The sequence below is a fragment of the Esox lucius genome, chromosome 7 (genome assembly GCF_011004845.1).
Source record: "Esox lucius isolate fEsoLuc1 chromosome 7, fEsoLuc1.pri, whole genome shotgun sequence".
NCBI classification, from domain to species: domain Eukaryota; kingdom Metazoa; phylum Chordata; class Actinopteri; order Esociformes; family Esocidae; genus Esox; species Esox lucius.
In genome coordinates, this window is record NC_047575.1 from 19769039 (window position 1) to 19789343 (window position 20305).

Here is a 20305-nt window from a genome sequence, read left to right on the forward strand (position 1 = left end):
TAGTGTTGATATTGTCTGCTCAGATTCAACCAAATACAGCAAAGTTGATTGGACAGCAATTCACTTTACAGATGGACAATTGACCCAAAACATACTGCGAATGCAACCCAGGCAAAGAAGTGGAATATTCTGTAATGGCTGAGTCAATCACATGATCTCAACCTGATCGAGCATGCATTTGACTTGCTGAAGACAAGACTTAAGGCATAAAGACCCACGAACAGACAACAACTGAAGACAGCTGCAGTAAAGGCCTGGCAAAGCATCACAAAGGAGGACACCCAGTGTTGGTGATGTCCATGTGTTTCAGACTTCCAGACGTCGTTGCCACCTAAGGACTCTTGACAAAGTCTAAAAAAATTATATTTTACTTATGATTGTGTTAATTTGTCCAATTACATGTGAACCCCTGAAATAAGGGGACAGTGTATGAAAATGGTTGCAATTCCCATACATTTCATACCATATTTTTGTGCAATCCCTTGAATTAAAGCTGAAAGTCTGCACTTCAATTGCATCTCGATTGTTTCATTTCAAATCCATTGTGGTTGCATACAGAGCCAGAATTATGAAAACTGTGTCTGCGTCCAAATATTTCCGGACCTTACTGTATTTCACAACATAAAACCAAGAAACAGGGTGTTAGAATATTAGACAGTTGAACACTAGACGAGCTGTTGCATTCTGAATGAGTTGCAGGGGTTTGATTGCACACACCAGGAACCCCACAAAGAGTGAGTTGCAGTAGTCCAGACATCAGATGACTTGTGCTGCTTTCTGAAGGTGGTAAGGTGGTACTATATGAATGTTGTGTAGCATGAACCTGCAGGAGCGAGTCACTGCCTTGGTGTTAGCAGAGAACAACAGCGTGCCGTCAAGGCTCACGCCAAGGTTCTTTACACTCTGAGCGGAGGACACTGTGCAATTGTCAACAATGATGGAGATGTCTTGGAGCGCACAGTCCTTCCCACAAACAAAGAGCTGCTCAGTCTTGTCAAGGTTAAGCTTGAGGTGGTGGGCATGTGGGTTGTCACCAATATATTCAACAAATGCTTTCTTTCTTAATTAGTTATTCCAGCCTGTTAAATTTTTGGGGAGACATATGTATTTTTATTATGTTTTTCAAATATATAGGGGTCATAATATTTTGTATTGGATTGCGTCACAGTAGGACGATAGAACATTACTGTACGGTATTTGTGCGCTTTACGAGTTTCAGACAGTGCCCATAATTACTTTTTCCCACCAAATTAAAGTTTGAACAAGTAGGCCTGCTATTTTTAGAATAATATACATCAGGTTAGTTCCTTTGACAATAATTGAAAAAGATATTGAAGAAATACTAAATTAAACATGCTTCCATTTGATTTACTGATAAATCATTAAAGATCTTTTTGACAATATGAAATGTGGTATAGTATTTAGCATGTGGATTGATGTTGATGAGAGTCCATAATGATACTACAGTATTTGCCTCTTCCGACATTTCGGTAATTACCTGGTTTACTCTTTTACCTCGGTCCCTAAATGTGGAAGGGAGCATGAACGGACGAACGAATGTGAATGTCTCTTGAATCTCGAATATAAAAATAATTTCACCTCGGTCTGTGACTATCGGTATTTCATTTGACAATTTGCAGTGTATTTGAGATCTGTATTAAACAGATGTTTCGAACATGGCTAGAATTCCTTGCGATTCTGGGAGGATTCGCAGTGGCAGGTGAGTTTGAAGTTACTTCCTTAATTTCTGTATTCAGTTTAGTCACTACTCTTGCTATCAAATCAATTAACGCTATGTTCTGATTTATTCGGGGTTTTAAAGGAAGACAGTATAGTCAGTTTTCCATCAAGGTTTTTCGATAAAATTCCTTTTGAATATAAAAAATTGTCGATTATATTTCATAAACATCCAAGAAAGGTTTTTACGTTCGACGAAAGTGTATTTTTTTCCCATACGTACCAATGGAAACCGGTTTCACCTATTACTAATGCCTTGTAGAAATACGTTCGCTGTCAATGTGATATGATTTAGTCAAGTGTTTAGGAAGGGTGAACAGAGAAAAATAGCAGGCGGCAGCAATTTATAGGTTACAGGTGTGCAGTTGAAAAGGGTGTTGGTTGAGTTATACACGAACTAAATGTAACAACAACATTGGATGACAAGTCTCTGAGGAATGAGTTTTTTGATGCCTTATTAGATTACGTAACTTGCCGAATATGAATAAATTCTTAATGAATTTGCTAACTGACCAAGCAGCAGGACTAAGTTAGTGTGCGACGTTTTGTCGACAATATTTCAATGCGCAAATCAACTTTAGTTAAAAACAACGATGGAAACACTCAACGTTTCCGATACTTTATACCACAATATAGAATGCATGGAACTGCTTTAGCAGGAAACATATTTCTACATATTTTGTTGGCTCTAACTTGGTAACTAGAGACGTAGGTTTGATTTCACATGTGAGGAGGACAATTATTTTTTGCAAATGCTCGTTTTGAAAGGGGTTGTGCAATCAAGCATCTGTGGGATGTGCTGGACAAACATGTCCGATCCATCAAGGCCCCACCTGCTGCTAACGTCTTGGTGCCAGATACCACAGCACACCTTCAGAGGTCTAGTGGAGTCCATGCCTCGATGGGTCAGGGCTGTTTTGGCAGCCAAAGGGGGACCTACGCAATATTAGGCAGGTGGTCATAATGTTATGGCTGATTGGTGTATATTTTGCACCTATTGTTAATATATAATGTTAGCCTAACCACACCTAACATGGTTGCCGGTTAAAAAAACACTGATAGATTAGCTAATTAAATCTACCTTATTCATACATTATGGGAGGTAGTTAGCTAGAGGTAATGTCAACTAGATGACCAAACTTAATGAGCCAGAGATCACACTTGACAGTAGTAACTGTAGCCTCTATGAAGGTAGCCAGCACTATGTATGTGGTCCTAAAGCCAGTCTAAATTACACATTTCGAATTACACAATTGCTTACCATCCTGCCTCCGCACCGTTCTAAAGCACAGAGTTTGAGCCTAATACAATACAACCTTGTTTCCAAGAAAGTTGGGACGCTGTGTAATAAGTAAAGAAAAACAGGATGCAAACATAATCTGTGATCTTTGGGCCCTCAGGTGGCACTGCATTTAAGAACAGACATGATTCTGTAGTGGACACCACTGCCTAGGCTCAGGAATACTTCCGAAAACCATTTTGTTTGTGAACACAGAACATCGCAGCATCCACAAATGCAAGTCAAAACTCTTCCATGCAAAGAAGAAACCATACATAAACAACATTCAGAAACGCCAGCACCGTCTCTAGGCCTGAGGTCATTTTAGATGGACTGAGGCGAAGTGGAAACCTGTCCTGTGGTCTGACAAATGAACATTTTAGATTCCTTTTGGAAATCATAGTCCTCCGGGCTAAAGAAGGACAATTCGGCTTGTTATCAGAGCACAGTCCAAAAGCCAGCATCTGTGATTGTACGGGGATGCATTAATGCACATGGCATGGGCAACTTGCACTTCTGTGAAGGCACCATACAGTGGTGGATATTAATCACCACTGTATGGATATTAATCATGTTTGTGCTAGCTTGTCTACCTAGCTTATCTTCCTGGTAATGCACACGTGCTAGCAATACATCGTTTAATGCAGGGGAGGGCAAACTAAGGCCAGGATACGGCCAAAAAGGCAATTATATCCAGTCTGCGGTAGATAATAAAATAGCTTTGGGGGGAAGAATAAAATAACTCACCAGCCCATTCTTATACATGTGAATAAAAATGATGTAGTATAAAAATTATAATGGACCTACTGTATAAATAAATTATTGCCCTTTTCTGGGCCGCAAATCATTTACAATTAACAAATTACAATAACAAATGTGGCCCTCCATTTAATTTCAGAAATACTGATTTGGCCCCAGAACCAAAATTGTTTGCCCTCTGCAACATCACCAAAGTGTTCTCTACAGTGGGGAGAACAAGTATTTGATACATTGCCGATTTTGCAGGTTTTCCCCACTTACAAAGCATGTAGTAATCTGTAATTTTTATCATAGGTACTCTTCAACTGTGAGTGACAGAATCTAAAAAAGAATCCAGAAAATCACATTGAATGTTTTTTAAGTAATTAATTTGCCTTTTATTGCATGACATAAGTATTTGATACATCAGAAAAGCAGAACTTAATATTTGGTAGAGAAACCTTTGTTTGCAATTACAGAGATCATACGTTTCCTGTGGTTCTTGAACAGGTTTGCACACACTATAGCAGGGATTTTGGCCCACTCCTCCATACAGACCTTCTCCAGATCCTTCAGGTTTTGGGGCTGTCGCTGGACAATACGGACTTTCAGCTCCCTCCAAAGATTTTCTATTGGGTTCAGGTCTGGAGACCGGCTAGGCCACTCCAGTACCTTGAGATGCTTCTTACGGAGCCACTCCTTAGTTGCCCTGGATGTGTGTTTCGGGTCATTGTCACCCATCTTCAATGCTCTTACTGAGGGAAGATCTCACGATACATGGCCCCATCCATCCTCCCCTCAATACGGTGCAGTCGTCCTGTCCCCTTTGAAGAAAAGCATCCCCAAAGAATGATGTTTCCACCTCCATGCTTTACGTTTGGGATGGTGTTCTTGGGGTTGTACTCATCCTTTTTCTTCCTCCAAACACAGCGAGTGGAGTTCTGACCAAAAAGCTCTATTTTTGTCCCATCAGACCACATGACTTTCTCCCATTCCTCCTCTGGATCATCCAGATGGTCATTGGCAAACTTCAGACGGGCCTGGACATGCGCTGGCTTGAGCAGGGGGACCTTGCGTGCGCTGCAGGATTTTAATCCATGACGGCGTAGTGTGTTACTAATGGTTTACTTTGAGACTGTGGTCCCAGCACTCTTCAGGTCATTGACCAGGTCCTGCTGTGTAGTTTTGGGCTGATCCCTCACCTTCCTCATGATCATTGATACCCCACGAGGTGAGATCTTGCATGGAGCCCCAGACCGAGGGAGATTCACAATCATCTTGAACTTCTTCCATTTTCTAATAATTGCGCCAACAGTTGTTGCCTTCTCACCAAGTTGCTTGCTTATTGTCCTGTAGCCCATCCCAGCCTTGTGCAGGTCTACAATTTTATCCCTGATGTCCTTACACAGCTCACTGGTCTTGGCCATTGTGGAGAGGTTGGAGTTTGATTGAGTGTGTGGACAGGTGTATTTTATACAGGTAACGAGTTCAGACAGGTGCAGTTAATACAGGTAATGAGTGGAGAACAAGAGGGCTTCTTAAAGAAAAACTAACAGGTCTGTGAGAGCCAGAATTCTTACTGGTTGGTAGGTGATCAAATACTTATGTCGTGCAATAAAATGCAAATGAATTATTTAAAAATCATACAATGTGATTTTCTGGATTTTTCACAGTTGATGTGTACCTATGATAAAAATTACAGACCTCTACATGCTTTGTAAGTAGGAAAACCTGCAAAATCGAGCATTGTATCAAATACCTGTTCTCCCCACTGTTGAACAATGTTGAACAATATATACAGGTTTTGGAGCAACATATGCTGCCATCCAGACAACATCTTTTTAAGGGAAGGCCTTGCTTATTTCAGTAGGACAATGCCAAAACACATTCTGCATTTATCACAACAGCATGGCTCTGTAGTAAAAGAGTCCGGATGCTAAACTGGTCTGCCTGCAGTCTAGACCTGTCCCCTACTGAAAACATGTTTGGTGCATTATCAAATGACAAATAGAGCAAAGGAGACCCCGGACTGTTGAGCAGCTGCAATCCTAGATCAAGCAAGAATGGGACAACATTCCACTTTCAAAACTACAGCAATTGGTCTCGGTTTCCAAACCCTAACAGTGTTAAAAGAAGCGGTGATGCAATACAGTGGTAAACATGCCCTGTTCCAAAGTTTTTGACACGTGTTGCTGCCATCAAATTCAAAATAGGCATGTCTTTTTCAAAAAACAATAATATTTCTGAGTTTCAGCATTTCATATGTTGTCTTTGTACTATTTTCAAATAAATATAGGGATCAATGATTTTCACATCATTGCATTCGGTTTTATTAGCATTTTGTGCAGCAACTTTTTGGGAAACAGAGTTGTAGAGTTCTGTTGATAAAAAGGGGTGACATGTCCCACTCATGTATAATGAAACCTATGCCACTGGTGGAAACGCACAATGGTTTGTGAAATGTACATATACCTTTTATGCAATCTTTTGAATTTGAGCATAAAACATGTTCGATAAGTGGATGGAAACACACTATATGACTAAAAGTATGTGAACACCACTACTAATTATTGAGTTCAGTTGTTTCAGTGACACCCATTGCTCACAGGTGTATAAAATCCAGCATATAGCCATGAATTCTACATAGACAAACATGGCAGTACAGTGGGTTGTATTTAAGAGCCACCTTTGCTACAAGTCAGTTTGTGAAATTTCTGCCCTACTAGGTCTGACTCAGACAACTGTAAGTGCTGTAATTGTAAAATGGAAGCATCTAGGAACAACAACAGCCCAGCCACAAAATGGTAGACCACGCAAACACACAGAGCGTGGCTGCCAAGTGCTGAAGCAAATAGCGCATAAATATTGCCTATCATTTGTTGCATCATTCACCCCAGAGTTCCAAACTGTCTCTGGAAGCAACATCAGCACACGAACTGTGTGTTGGGAGCTTCCCAAAATGGGTTTCCATTGCATAGCATGCCAAGCATCGGCTGGAGTGGTGTAAAGCATGCTGACAGTGGACTCTGCAGCACTGGAAATGTGTTCTCTGGAGTGATAAATCACACTTCACTCTCTGTCAGTCTGATGGACGAATCTGTGTGTGGCGGATATGAGTGTTGCCAGGAGAATACTATGTAACAGAATGCATAGTACCTACTGTAAAGTATGGTGGAGGAGGGACAATGGTCTGGGGCTGTTTTTCAGGGTTTGGGCCAGGCGCATATGTGTATTATATGTGTAATTGTAGTAGGACGTCGCACTCTTGGATAATTGTTAGATTTATTAGCAGGGTTCAACATTTACTGGGCCAGCAGGCCTTCGTTAGACCTAACATTGGGCCAGTAGACAAAGACAGTCACTAGTGCTCAATTTCCCCATTTAAATTGATTTTATTGTATTAAAAGGTTTGCTTGTCATCTTTGTCACTCTTACCGCTTTGATTTTCACTTGTTCTCGTGTTATAATGCATCTGTAATAATTTTCAATGGTTAGTCTGTTTTGACCAATCATAGTTCATAGTGCATTCTAGAGCAGGGCCCAAATATGATATTGTAGGAGGCAAAGCAAATTAGATCATTTGGGTTTTCGTGGAAAGAACAGGTTCAATTGGTCGAAAACGATAATGTCAAATGACATAAGTGAGTGGTGAATAAATAAAACACAGTTACAAGTGCTTTTCACAACCCAGAGGGAAAGAGATCAGGGCTAAGACAATCACAAACACAAGGACATAATGTAAAGATAAACTTCATTATACACAAGCTCACAAACCCAGTGTAAGGAAAAGGAGACCAACATTTGGTTTCCTGGAGACACACACCATGAGGCTAGAGTTCATGAAACACAAACAAACAGAGGTATTTACAGACCCACCAACACTTACAGCAGTATTCACATAAAATGTGACAGACCACTGTTTTCAGGCAGTTTTAAGCCATTGCTTTCAGTTTTGGTGTTAATCTTGTCAGAATGATGACAGATATGACATAAAGATACTATGTGTGATGAGTAAGGTTAAAGTACAGATATAAAGCTTAGAATTCGTTTTGGGATGCTGGAATTTAGGATTAAAGTCTTGAATTGTTGTGGAACCACACACATGCACACGCTCTAAAACCCCTGAAAGAGGACAGTTCTTCCTCGTGCCCCCTTTCTGCAGTTCAAGAGAGGTGAGTTTGGTAATGTGGTGCAGCCTTATTTTGAGAAACACAGACACAACCAATGACAACAAGTCAGAATGATGGTTGTCGATGTCAAACGGAGTCTCCTCAATGTGTTCCCCAAGCAGAAAAACATCCTCCGTTCCAATCTCCTCCGGGAAGATGTCTGTGACTGTCGACACCTTAGGAGCTGGCATTGGTGAAGCTTGGCGGATCACCCTCTCTGCAGCACTCAGCACCTTATTAAAATCATAATTAAAAAAAATACATTATATTTATATAGTGCTTTACACAGGTGAGACACCACACCGAACCATCAGGCGGCGGAAGATGGCCTGGAAGTGCCGATGGATTGTTATTCCAGCCTCCTTATATGGAAAACAGGCACACAATACATACATTACTCACAAGACATAATTCATATTCATTAGGTATATTTTCAAAATTGTAATTAAAAGAACACCAACCCTACATGACGCTCTGATTGAATTAAATAGGAGCTCCAAGTGATCTTGGCTGAACCTGTAGGTGAGCACATACCGCTGAACTAAATAATAAGCTTGTTTGAAAACCATTCTACTATCAGATGTTCTGTTGCCTTTATTGTAAGTGGGGTGGGTATGAGACATGGGAGGTAACTTACTTTTGTTAGGGTGAATTACACGTGAATAATACACAGTGGAGGAGCTCAGAGTAGAGCCGCTGCTCCTCCACATCGAGAGGGGTCAGCTGAGGTGGCTTGGGCATCTGTTTCGGATGCCTCCGGAACGCCTTCCTGGGAAGGTGTTCCGGTCCCGTCCCACCGGGAAGAGACCCCGGGGAAGACCTAGGACACGCTGGAGGGACTATGTCTCCCGGCTGGCCTGGGAACGCCTCGGTGTCCCCCCGGAAGAGCTGGAGGAAGTGTCTGGGGAGAGGGAAGTCTGGGCTTCCCTGCTTAGACTGCTGCCCCCGCGACCCGGCCCCGGATAAGCGGAAGATGATGCTATGCTATGCTATGCTATGCTATGCTAATACACAGTGTTGGGCAAGTTACTTGGAAATTGCAGTGAGCTAAGCTATTAGTTACTCTGTCATGAATAAAGCTTCACTACACAAAAGCTACCACCCAGTCAAATGTAGCATGCTAAGTAACACAAACACAGCAGTAGGCTAGTTCATTACATAGGAAGCTACTATATGATACAGTCTGTGCCACTTGTGTAAAATTAGCTGGCCAATGTTATACAAGTAAAATTTGCTTTATTTCTACAATAGCATTCTTGCGTCAGTTGTAATCTAAGTCAGTGTTATAGAATATGACTTATCAAGTCTCAGTTCGCTGGGCAAACACCGGCTGGTGCAGTAAACATAGCCTAGCTAGCTGGATATGATTTCAGTACAGTAATATCAAAGATCCTAGCTCCTTCTCAACTCTCTGGTAATATTTAGTCACAAAATGCAACCAATAGTACGGTAATGTTAAATCTTACTTGTGAAAAGTAATCCCCCGAGCCCTGAGCAGGAGTATGCTGCACAGTGCTCTGGCATCGTTGCTTCTGCTGCTACGCAAATAGGAGTATGACCGGTCAAAGATGGCGGACGTATTTCTCGCGCCCAGCAGCCAATGCGGCGTCTACTCTTTATTATGTCTATGGTTGTCACCATAAATAATAGAACAGTAGATAGGCTGATGTCATAGAGCCCCTATAAATCAGAATGGAGCAATTTGATCGCCATCTTACCTGAGACCTGTTCTAAACACTCTACAATACAAACACATGGTGGAAGTGGCATTTAAGTTATTATAAGTTACATTTCCTTAATAATATATAAAGCCACTGGCATGCATAGCATAATACATAAGTGCTTTAATATTAACAAATAAATCCATTTGAAATAGTTGTCAATTTATTAATTTAAGAATACAAAATGGCTATGGTCTAATGTAGGAAGATACAGGATAGTACTTTAAATACAGTGCACATGTATATTTCTTTATTTCCAAAGATAACATTAACTGTGGTTTTAAATTATAATACATGTTTGTATTGTATATACATATTATAATTTCATTTAATTGTATAAATCACTTTTAGTATCAGTACACTAAACGGAGCAAGCTAGCTAACTGAATTTTGTATGCTAACAGCAGCATTGTAATAGGAGGACGGAAATGGGGGTAACAAGGTTACTTTTTAGTGGACAAACGCTACCCAACATCGCTGTCTGCTGATTATATCAGAATTTGGCGTAAACAGAATGAGAACATGGATCCATCATGCCTTGTTACCACAGTGCCAATTGGGCATAGTTTAAATGCCACGGCCTACCTGAGCATTGTTTATGACCATGTCCATCCCTTTATGACCACCATGTACCCATCCTCTGATGGCTACTTCCAGCAGGATAATGCACCATGTCACAAAGCTCGAATAATTTCAAATTAGTTTCTTGAATATGACAATGAGTTCACTGTACTGAAATGGCCCCCACAGCCACCAGATCTCAACCCAATAGAGCATCTTTGGGATGTGGTGGAACGGGAGCTTCGTGCCCTGGATGTGCATCCCACAAATCTCAATAAACTGCCAGATGCTATCCTATCAATATGGGCCAACATTTCTAAAGAATGCTTTCAGCACCTTGTTGAATCAATGCCACGTAGAATTAAGGCAGTTCTGAAGGCGAAAGGGGGTCAAACACAGTATTTGAATGGTGTTCCTAATAATCCTTTAGGTGAGTATATATATATATATATATATATATATATATATATATATATATATATATATACAGATTTTTGATGTCATTGTTGTTAATTTGCTTTTGCTCTTTAGCTTTGGAGAGGGTTTGTGTTATACATCTGGGAGGCAATTCATGAACAGTTTTAGAGAATGGTAAATTGACGGGGAGTACTTAGGTCATTAGGGAAGGATGTTAAGTAATTATTGTCAAATAATGTTAAGAAAGACTGGTGAAGGTATCATGTTACTGGAAGGTGTCTGACTAACCGCTCCAGGAATCTAAATCCGTATGAATACACAGATCTAGGCATGTTAACTGTATCACTCCGCTCTAGAATGCCTACAGTGTTTTCAGTCAGTTTTGTATCATTACTTTCTCTATGGACATGTTGGGATAGATAGGACTTCTGGATGCATTTTGAGTGAATGTTTTGACCCATAAGGCAGGACGTTGAAGCAGAGCATGGAGTAATGAGGAGTGAATGTTTTAATCCACAAGGCAGGACGTTGAAGCAGAGCATGGAGTAATGAGGAGTGAATGTTTTAATCCACAAGGCAGGACGTTGAAGCAGAGCATGGAGTAATGAGGAGTGAATGTTTTAATCCACAAGGCAGGACGTTGAAGCAGAGCATGGAGTAATGAGGAGTGAATGTTTTAATCCACAAGGCAGGACGTTGAAGCAGAGCATGGAGTAATGAGGAGTGAATGTTTTAATCCACAAGGCAGGACGTTGAAGCAGAGCATGGAGTAATGAGGAGTGAATGTTTTAATCCACAAGGCAGGACGTTGAAGCAGAGCATGGAGTAATGAGGAGTGAATGTTTTAATCCACAAGGCAGGACGTTGAGGCAGAGCATGGAGTAATGAGGAGTGAATGTTTTAATCCACAAGGCAGGACGTTGAGGCAGAGTGCTCAAGCCCTGGTGTACACGCTGTCTGGACCCAAACTCCTAACAGAGAGACATTTAATCATAGGTTGAAATGGGAATGGAGACATTGGTTATAAATGCAATCTCTATAGGATTGTTGGCATTGAGGCCCTGTATCTACATCCCCAGGGTCAAGTGGTGTCCTGGATTATTTTTTTAATGTCTGTCCAGTATGAAAGAAGGTATAAGTAGCTTTGTGAGCCGGTGCTAACAGCTTCCTTCATGCTTCACAGCGTGGGGAACCGTGGACCAGTGGTGCTCCTGGCTTGGCACATTCCCCAAACCGCCAGACTAATAAATATTTGATTGTCGGGAAGCAGCATAGATAAAGGGCCAAACCAGGATCAATACCAGCCATTATTATTACTACACTGCCAAAATCCTGAAGTATCCCTATATTTGCCAGAAGAACTTACTCAGAACACCCTGGATGTTTCAGACTCCCATATGTGAACCTCTGGCCTGAACATTTTCACTCATTAATCAGCTACATTCTGGTATCATTAAGCACACACACTCTCACATCTGGACACATCGACTTTGACATCAAAATGGATTTCCCCTTATTACCAATTTCTTTCTAACACTTAACCCCAGAATTCTAACCCTGTTTCTTCTAATCCGTTCTCCAATTGCAGCACTTGAGCCCTAGCATTTGGTCCACACTAGCATAGTAATAATGTGTGTTCTTTCTTGCTGAATCGGTAACCCACACCTTAACCTCAATAACCTAATGTTTATGCCTGAAACTGAACCGGAAATAAACCAAAAGTACAAAAGCTTTCCAAAAAGTCAGGAACTTTCACATTGATTTCATGTAATGTCAGGACATTTTGACTGAGAAGGTAGAGACACAAAGTGAACCGCTACACACCTGCTTTCTAGTTAGATTATTTTTAGAGTTTTATTTGCTATTTCAGTTTGGAAAAGAGCTGGAACTCATCTTAATGTGCTGATTGGTCTATGCTGGACAACAAAGCTGTAGTGCTGTATGAGAAGAGACTCACTTGAAGCTTTTTAATTGTTTAAAAGGGGAGTTACAGCTTGTCCTGATCTGCACTACAGCTCCAGTGTTATAAGGAGTAAACTAACTATACTGTGCCACATTGGCTCCTGAGAGTCAAGGACATGTTTACTGAAAAAACACTGGATAATGCTGTAAACTGCAGCCGGAAGGCCAAGTTTAGACTGAAGATATCTACACAGGCACGGTTGTTAATCATTATCTCCCTTCTCATGGTGATCGGCACCGAATAGTTGTTTAACAGTGGGTCTGAAAGCTATGTGCAGACGTTCATTAGCTACTTGCTTCAGCTATTTAAATGCCTTGTTTAAAATGTGTAACTGTGCTCTTGTGGCTCCGCTCTTTGTGCCAGGTGTGCTGCGAGTCAGTGGGATGGAGGTGTTCACATCCAGTGAGGTGGAGGCGGTGAATGGGACTGATGTCAGGCTGAAGTGTACCTTTAAGTCGGAACACCCCGTGTCCCAGTCCTCTGCAGTCGTCTCCTGGAACTTTCGTCCTCTTGCCCAGGGAGCTGAGGAGTCGGTGGGTGACCTGTCCACACTGGGAGACAACTAACAGGAGTCCTGCAGAGAATGTCTGAATTAGGAGGGAACCGGAGTTATACATGGGAACTCATTGTTGTAAATAATACACTCAGCTGTGACAATGTCTTCCTACAACTCTTTACTCTGTTGTTGCTTATACAGGAGAATGTCTGATCCAGAAATACCTGGTCAATTAACTGGGTGCCCTTGGGTGGGTACTGTGAGCTAGGTGCCCTAAAATCACCAATGTATGCCTATATTAAATTACTTCTTATTGTCTGGATATAGGCCTATTTCTCAGTGTATTAATTGGTGGGGATATATAGTTCTATGTAACATACTTTCTGGTCCATATGAGCTCAAAACCATTATCTTGCTAGAATGAGAAAAATAATTTTCAAAATAGTTTTCTCAGGTGAACCCCTTCTTTTTGAATGGGATGATTTGATTTGGAAATATGAAATATTTGATCCAGTATACTGTAATTTTTGTTGGCATCAAAGTTGTGGATGGTTTAACTCATGTTGATTTAGGCTCTAGAGACATTCAGTTGTGCTGAAAAGTTTGCATACACTTTGAGAATTGGTAATATGTACCATATGTAAAGAAAGCATGAATGAGCAGGCAAAACACGTCTTTTATTTGTTACGTGATTCACATTCAACTTTAGGTCAGAACAGAATGGCACAATCATAAAACAAAACATGGGGGGGTTGCTTCTTTGTCACCTTTTTCACCTCAGTCTTTTGTAATAGTTGTCTATGAGGCCCCAAATTCTTGCAGGTGATATAGCTGCCCATTTGTCTTGGCAAAATGCCTCCAGGTCTTGTATGAACCGCACGTTTGAGATCTCCCCAGAGTGGCTCGATAATATTAAGGTCAGGAGACCGTGATGGCCACTCCAGAACCATCACCTTTTTCTGCTGTAACCACTGGAGGGTCAACTTGGCCTTAGGGTCATTGTTGTCCTGGAAAGTCCAAGAGCATCCAATGCGCAGCTTTCATGCAGATGAATGCAAATTGTCTGCCAGTATTTTCTGATAACATGCTGCATTCATCTTACCTTCAATTTTCACAAGATTCCCCATGCCTTTAGCGCTCACACACCCCCAAAACATCAGTGAGCCACCTTCATGCTTCACAGTGGGGATGGTATTCTGTTCACTGTAGGCCTTGTTGACCACTCTCAAAACATAGCGCTTATGGTTGTGACCAATTTTGGTCTCGTCACTCAAAATTACAGTGTGCCAGAAGCTGTGAGGCGTGTCAAGGTGTTGTCGGCATATTGTTACCAGGCTTTTTTGTGGCATTGGCGCAGTAAAGTCTTCTTTCTGGCAACTCAACCATGCAGCAAATTTTTGTTCAAGTATTGTCGTATTGTGCTCTTTGAAACAACCACACTTTCTTTTTCCAGAGCAGCCTGTATTTTACCTGTGTTTACCTGTGGGTTTTTCTTTGTATCCCGAACAGTTCTTCTGGCAGTTTTGGCTGAAATCTTTCTTGGTCTACTTGAACGTGGCTTGGTTTTCAGAGATCCCTGAATTTTCCCTGAAGTGATTGAACAGTACTGACTGGAATTTGCAAGGCTTTGGATATCTTTTTATATCCTTTTACATCTTTATAAAGTTCCACTACCTTGTTATGCAGGTCTTTTGACAGTTCTTTTCAGCTCCCCATGGCTCAGTTTCTAGCCTGCTCAGTGCATCCATGTGAGAGCTAACAAACTCCTTTACTTTTTAGACACAGACACTAATTGCAATTTAAAAAGCCACAGGTGTGGGGAAATTCACCTTTAATTGCCATTTTCACCTGTGTGTGTCACCTTGTGTGTCTGTAATAAGGCTAAACATTCAAGGGTATGTAAAGTTTTGATCAGGGCCATTTGGGTGATTTCTGTTATCATTATGATTTTAAAACGAGCCAAAGAACTATGTGATAATAAATGGTTTCATGTGATCACTATCTGTAAATAAAATTTGCATGATCAGTCATATTTTCAAAATAAATGGCAAAATTTCACAATTTCTGCCAGGGTATTCAAACTTTAGAGTGCAACTGTACATAAAAAGAAAAATTGGCTTATGACAATTGGCATATAGTAAAAGGTTTGTTCCATTTAGAAACCTGCTGGTTTAGTTGTATTGAGCATGATGTTTAATTCGCAAGTGAGCTTTAAGCCCCCTGTTGCTTTGCATTCATCTCTGAATATGGGAAATTGAGACCACGTGACCCACATTTATCACAAAATGTTGATAAATCACTATGAATTTTGCTTCCAGAATTGAGTATGTGTACTGTGCCAGAATGTATATTTATATTTTCATATATCCTGTGTTCTACTAAGACTGATGTAGCACTGCATTCATGGAGGAGTACATTATGTTCTGACCACCATGCTCTCTGAAATTGACATTGATGTGTGCAATAGCAAAATACTATTTAAGCCTATTATTTAGCCAATGAATGATATGTTACAACATGCAATTCGACTGCATGGCCTCTCATTGCATCACTACCTACGTGCTATTCCTTGTAGTTCTTGTGGAATCCCCAGGAAAAGCTAAACTACGAAAGTTTATTGGGTAGTTATTTCAAGTATTTTCCAGCCTAGAAGTCTGTTTAAGTATAGAGGTTGAATGCAGACTCTATGAATGAGCAACAGCATTAAATCACCATTTACCCTCATGGCAGTCAAACAGATGCACTCCAGCAAGAGTCATTCTCAGGCCAATTGCAGTCAAAAGTAGAATTCCCAGAGGTAGGCTGTCAATATTGTTGATTTGTGTGATCACTTGAAACCATAAAAGCGGTATACCCACCATTTTGAATTTCTAGGTTACCCTTTTATTTTGGGTTTCACAAAGAGCTCAATAGGTTTTTCTGTTGTATATGTATCATTGTTATTGTAGCATAACATTCTTGCTTAGTATCATTAAAGACACTTTCATTTTACCTGCCTAGGCCTCAAAATCATAGAGTCCACTGACTACAATACCACAATGACTACTTTTATGGTTATGTGAGTGCCACATTATACTGCAAATGTTAGTTAAAATGTGGTTTGAATAAGCAATCACCAGAAGCCCTTTGGGGATAAAGAAATCTGTTTGGAATACAGGTCCTTGCGTAAAAAGGTCTAGGGACTCTATTGAGTCATCACTTTGTGTGTGAAAAGGTTTTAGTACAGCCCTGTTTCCAAAAAAGTTGGGATGCTGCATGAAATGCATATGAAAACAAAATGCAATGATGTTCAAATAATCTATCCCTGTATTTAATTGAAAATAGTACAAAGACAACATCAAATATTGAAACAGAGAAATGTTATTGTTTAGCTGTGAGAAAATGTTAACTCAGATCAGTGACATGGAGACATTTTCCCTGCCTCCATTTAAAAAAAATGAAAAAATAGTTTAGGGGTTATGATTTGTGTGTGTGAAAATAACCCTTTTTTGTGTGAGAGTTGAATCACTTTGGGTCTTAATCACTGTGAATGTAAGTGAGATGTTTATTCATGCATGTGTTTTTATTTTAATATGTGCCTGTATGTGTCAGGTGTTTTACTACCAAGAGAAGGCCTACCCTCCTACAGAAGGACGTTTTAAGGGCCATGTTGCGTGGTCTGGGGACATTCTGAGACAGGACGCCTCCATCGTCCTGAAGGACGTCCTCTTCGCCTTCAATGGCACATACACCTGCCAGGTCCGCAACCTGCCTGATGTCCATGGTATCAATGGAGAAGTCGTCCTCAAGGTCCTCAATAAAGGTCAGGCACAAGTACCATGTATCTAAAGCCATATCACTTGCAGAAAATGTAAGACCACTTTACCCTACAGAGAGTTCACAGAGAACTACTCAGTAATAAATACAGTATCTTCACTCTGACACTCTGGTGTGAAATCGGTGACGTGTGTTTTTTTGTGTTTGTGTGCTGCTCTGTCCAGCCTCTGTGTCTGAGATGGGCCTGCTGGCTGCAGCCATTGGAGGAGCCATTGTCGTAGGCCTGCTTCTTCTGGCCGTCTTCTTGGTGGTCCGGCATTGCAGGCGCAACAACATGGAAGACCTGGAGCAGGACGAGAGGGAAATGCCAGAAACCAGGGAGCTGCGAGAGGGAGCGCTACAGTCCAAGGCCATACAGGAGAATGAGCTGAAGTTCAACCTCATGCAAGAGAAAGAGCTCCAGGCTGTGGAAAATAACTGAAATCACCCTGCAGGGATCCCCCCCTCTCTCTGCTGACTGGTTTGGCCAGGTGTCTGTTGTGGAGGGACGTGTGTCCGACTGGAGAGACTGGTCCCCACTCCTTCACCATGACTGACTTAACTAACTACTTTAGTTGCTTCAGTTGATCCTTTTTTGTCAGACACCGTTTTAAATTGTTGCATTTTTTAATGATTATTTCTTTTAAAAATTATTATTTTACAAAGATTTGTCCCAGAATTCAACCCTGTCTACTGCTCACTTCCTAGTTTACAAAATCATTCCAGTTTAGTAGTAATATAATTTTTTTCCTGATTCTAACACAAGGATGTCAACATCTCTACAAGGTGCTGGTTTTGGTATCCGCTGTTATACAGCTCATTGTTTTCGGTTGATCCACTCTTGCCTGCAGCTAATCCAGTAATTTTCCATGGTGTTGAATTTTCCTGAAAATGTAATTTTCTTGATTTTCTTATTTCATACATGTACTTGCAAATATCAAAACTGTATATAAAATTGCACATCTTATGAGGTAAAATATTTCTTACATTTTTAAATAAAGGAGTTTAAAAAAAAAAAAAAAGTCTTCACATGATCCTGTATAGTTCTGCTGGTAGAGAATATAGCACTTGCAGTACCAGGGCCGGGGTTTGGTTCCTACAGGGGCTTAGTGAAACAAAGTGAAAATGGGTGAACTCACTGTTAGTGAGCTCTGGATAAGAGTGCCTGGGAAATTATGTAAATGTTATAACTAGATAGGGTAGAGAAAAACAAGACATGACGGACCAATTCTGCTGAACTGTGTCATATCACTCTCATATCCACCTTCCTAAACCAGAAAACAAGATTGAAAGGCTCTGGCTAGACAAGACTTCTGTTCACCTTCATGACCCAGCCGCATCCCCAGCAGTGTGTTGGGCAGTGGTTTTATTTTCCTAGTTTACTGCTGTTAGAGTTGCAGGGATTATGGAGGTACACTGTTTGAAGAGGGACTTTTGAGTCAGTAGGTGTGTTTATATGACTGAGCTGTTTTGTGAAAGATGGCGCCCCCTTGTGTAACCCTGTGTGCCATTTGAAAAACTTGAAACAGAAGTATCGTCTTAGCTGTTAACTGTCTCCAGATTTCATGTCTGTAGCCTTCCTGCTGACAACCACGTCAGCAAGCCAGGCTGGATGGAGCCCTGGTCAGCAGGTAAATGTTGTGAAATGGCCGTGGCTTTAGAGAGAAGCTGGGTGGTTAAGTGTCCTAGACCGCTGGCACTGTTAGAGCTGGAATAAAAGCTGCCAACTAATAACCCCTTACACAGGGGGACAGTGTGAACTGGTTCTTCTGATAAGTAGAGATGCATGAGGAAAAATAAAGTTTCAGTGCCCTTGACCTTGAGTAAAGGGTAGAGGGCGAGTGGAGTGAGTCTAAGACAGCGGGACACCCTTTAGGTCAGGCATCCATCTGGTGTGAGTGACTTGTCTCGGTCACAGTCTGCTAATGGTGCCACCTAACTCTAATGTCAGCATTGCAGGACTTACAGGGGCTGGTCCCTGAAGGGGTGCTCTGTGCTTGTGTCTACACGTGTGCAGCTGTGTGTGTTTTTTTTTTTTTTGGATGGAATGGTTGGTTTGCTTGTAGCATTTCCTTAGAGCAAAGTGATCATCTTAGTCTGTGTAGGTATCAAGGATGAGCTTACAGTACTGTGTGTGTATGTGTGTGCATTCTCTAACGCTGCAGTAAATCAGTTTGTGACCATCTCCACCCCCTGGGGCATATGCTGTACTGCAGTGATGTCACAGGACACCTCATCCAAAGGAGTACTGCAGTAATGGCAGAGGACACCTCATCCAAAGGAGTACTGCAGTAATGGCAGAGGACACCTCATCCAAAAGAGTACTGCAATAATGGCAGAGGACACCTCATCCAAAGGAGTACTGCAGTAATGGCAGAGGACTCCTCATTCAAAGGAGTACTGCAATAATGGCAGAGGACACCTCCTCCAAAGGAGTACTGCAGTAATGGCAGAGGACACCTCATCCAAAGGAGTACTACAGTAATGGCAGAGGACACCTCCTCCAAAGGAGTACTGCAGTAATGGCAGAGGACACCTCATCCAAAGGAGTACTACAGTAATGGCAGAGGACACCTCATCCAATGGACTGTGTTAGTTAATTTTAGGTGATTGTGAACAGAAGAAGTCGAATGTACTATATTATGATGTTGTGCTTGTGAATGTGTGTATATGTGGGTTATGTATGGGGAAATGTGTGTATGTGTGGGGATATGTGTGTGTGTGGGAATATGTGTGGGGATATGTGTGTATGTGTGGGGTTATGTATGTATGTTGGGGATATGTGTGTGTTATGGGATATGTGTGGGGGTATATGTTGGGATATGTGTGTGGGGGTATATGTTGGGATATATAGTTATGTCTGGGAATATGTTGGGGATATGTGTGGGGATATATATTTATGTCTGGGGATATGTTGAGGATATGTGTGTGTTGGGATATGTTGGGGATATGTGTGTGTGTTGGGATATGTTGGGGATATGTGTGTGTTGGGATATGTGTTGGGATATGTGTTTGGATATGTTGGGCATATGTGTGTGTGTTGGGATATGTGTTTGGATATGTTGGGAATATGTGTGTGTGTGTTGGGATATGTATTTGGATATGTTGGGGATATGTGTGTGTGTTGGGATATGTTGGGGATATGTGTATGTGTTGGGATATGTGTGTATGTGTTGGGATATGTGTGTGTGTTGGGGATATGTGTGTGTGTTGGGATATGTGTGTGTGTGTGTTGGAATGTGTGTGTGTTGGGTTATTTGTGTGTGTTTGGATATGTGTGTGTGTGTGTGTGTTGGGATATGTGTGTGTGTGTTGGGTTATGTGTGGGGATATTTATTTGATTCTGTATTTCCGGGTCTCCAGCTGAGGCTTGCGGCACACTTGTCTCTCTACACTAAAAGTTTTGTCTCTCTACACTAAAAGTTTTTT

The 20305-nt window shown here is 41.2% G+C and overlaps 1 protein-coding gene across 1 annotated transcript; it reads left to right on the plus strand.

Moving 5' to 3' along the window:
- Positions 1-1515: 1515 nt before the first annotated feature.
- On the plus strand, positions 1516-17874 carry mpzl2b (myelin protein zero-like 2b). Its single transcript, XM_010897136.3, has 4 exons — positions 1516-1720; positions 12949-13118; positions 16673-16883; positions 17062-17874. The coding sequence occupies exons 1-4, from the start codon at positions 1666-1668 to the stop codon at positions 17316-17318; spliced, it is 693 nt and encodes a 230-aa protein (XP_010895438.1). The 5' UTR covers positions 1516-1665; the 3' UTR covers positions 17319-17874.
- The last annotated feature ends 2431 nt before the right edge of the window (positions 17875-20305 follow it).

Bases quoted from the DNA above. Each gene is read 5' to 3' on its own strand.
- mpzl2b (XM_010897136.3), top strand. From the start codon at position 1,666: ATGTTTCGAACATGGCTAGAATTCCTTGCGATTCTGGGAGGATTCGCA. The intron at 1,721-12,948 runs GTGAGTTTGAAG...TCTTTGTGCCAG, and splicing joins GGGAGGATTCGCAGTGGCAG to GTGTGCTGCGAGTCAGTGGG. The intron at 13,119-16,672 runs GTGGGTGACCTG...TGTATGTGTCAG, and splicing joins CCCAGGGAGCTGAGGAGTCG to GTGTTTTACTACCAAGAGAA.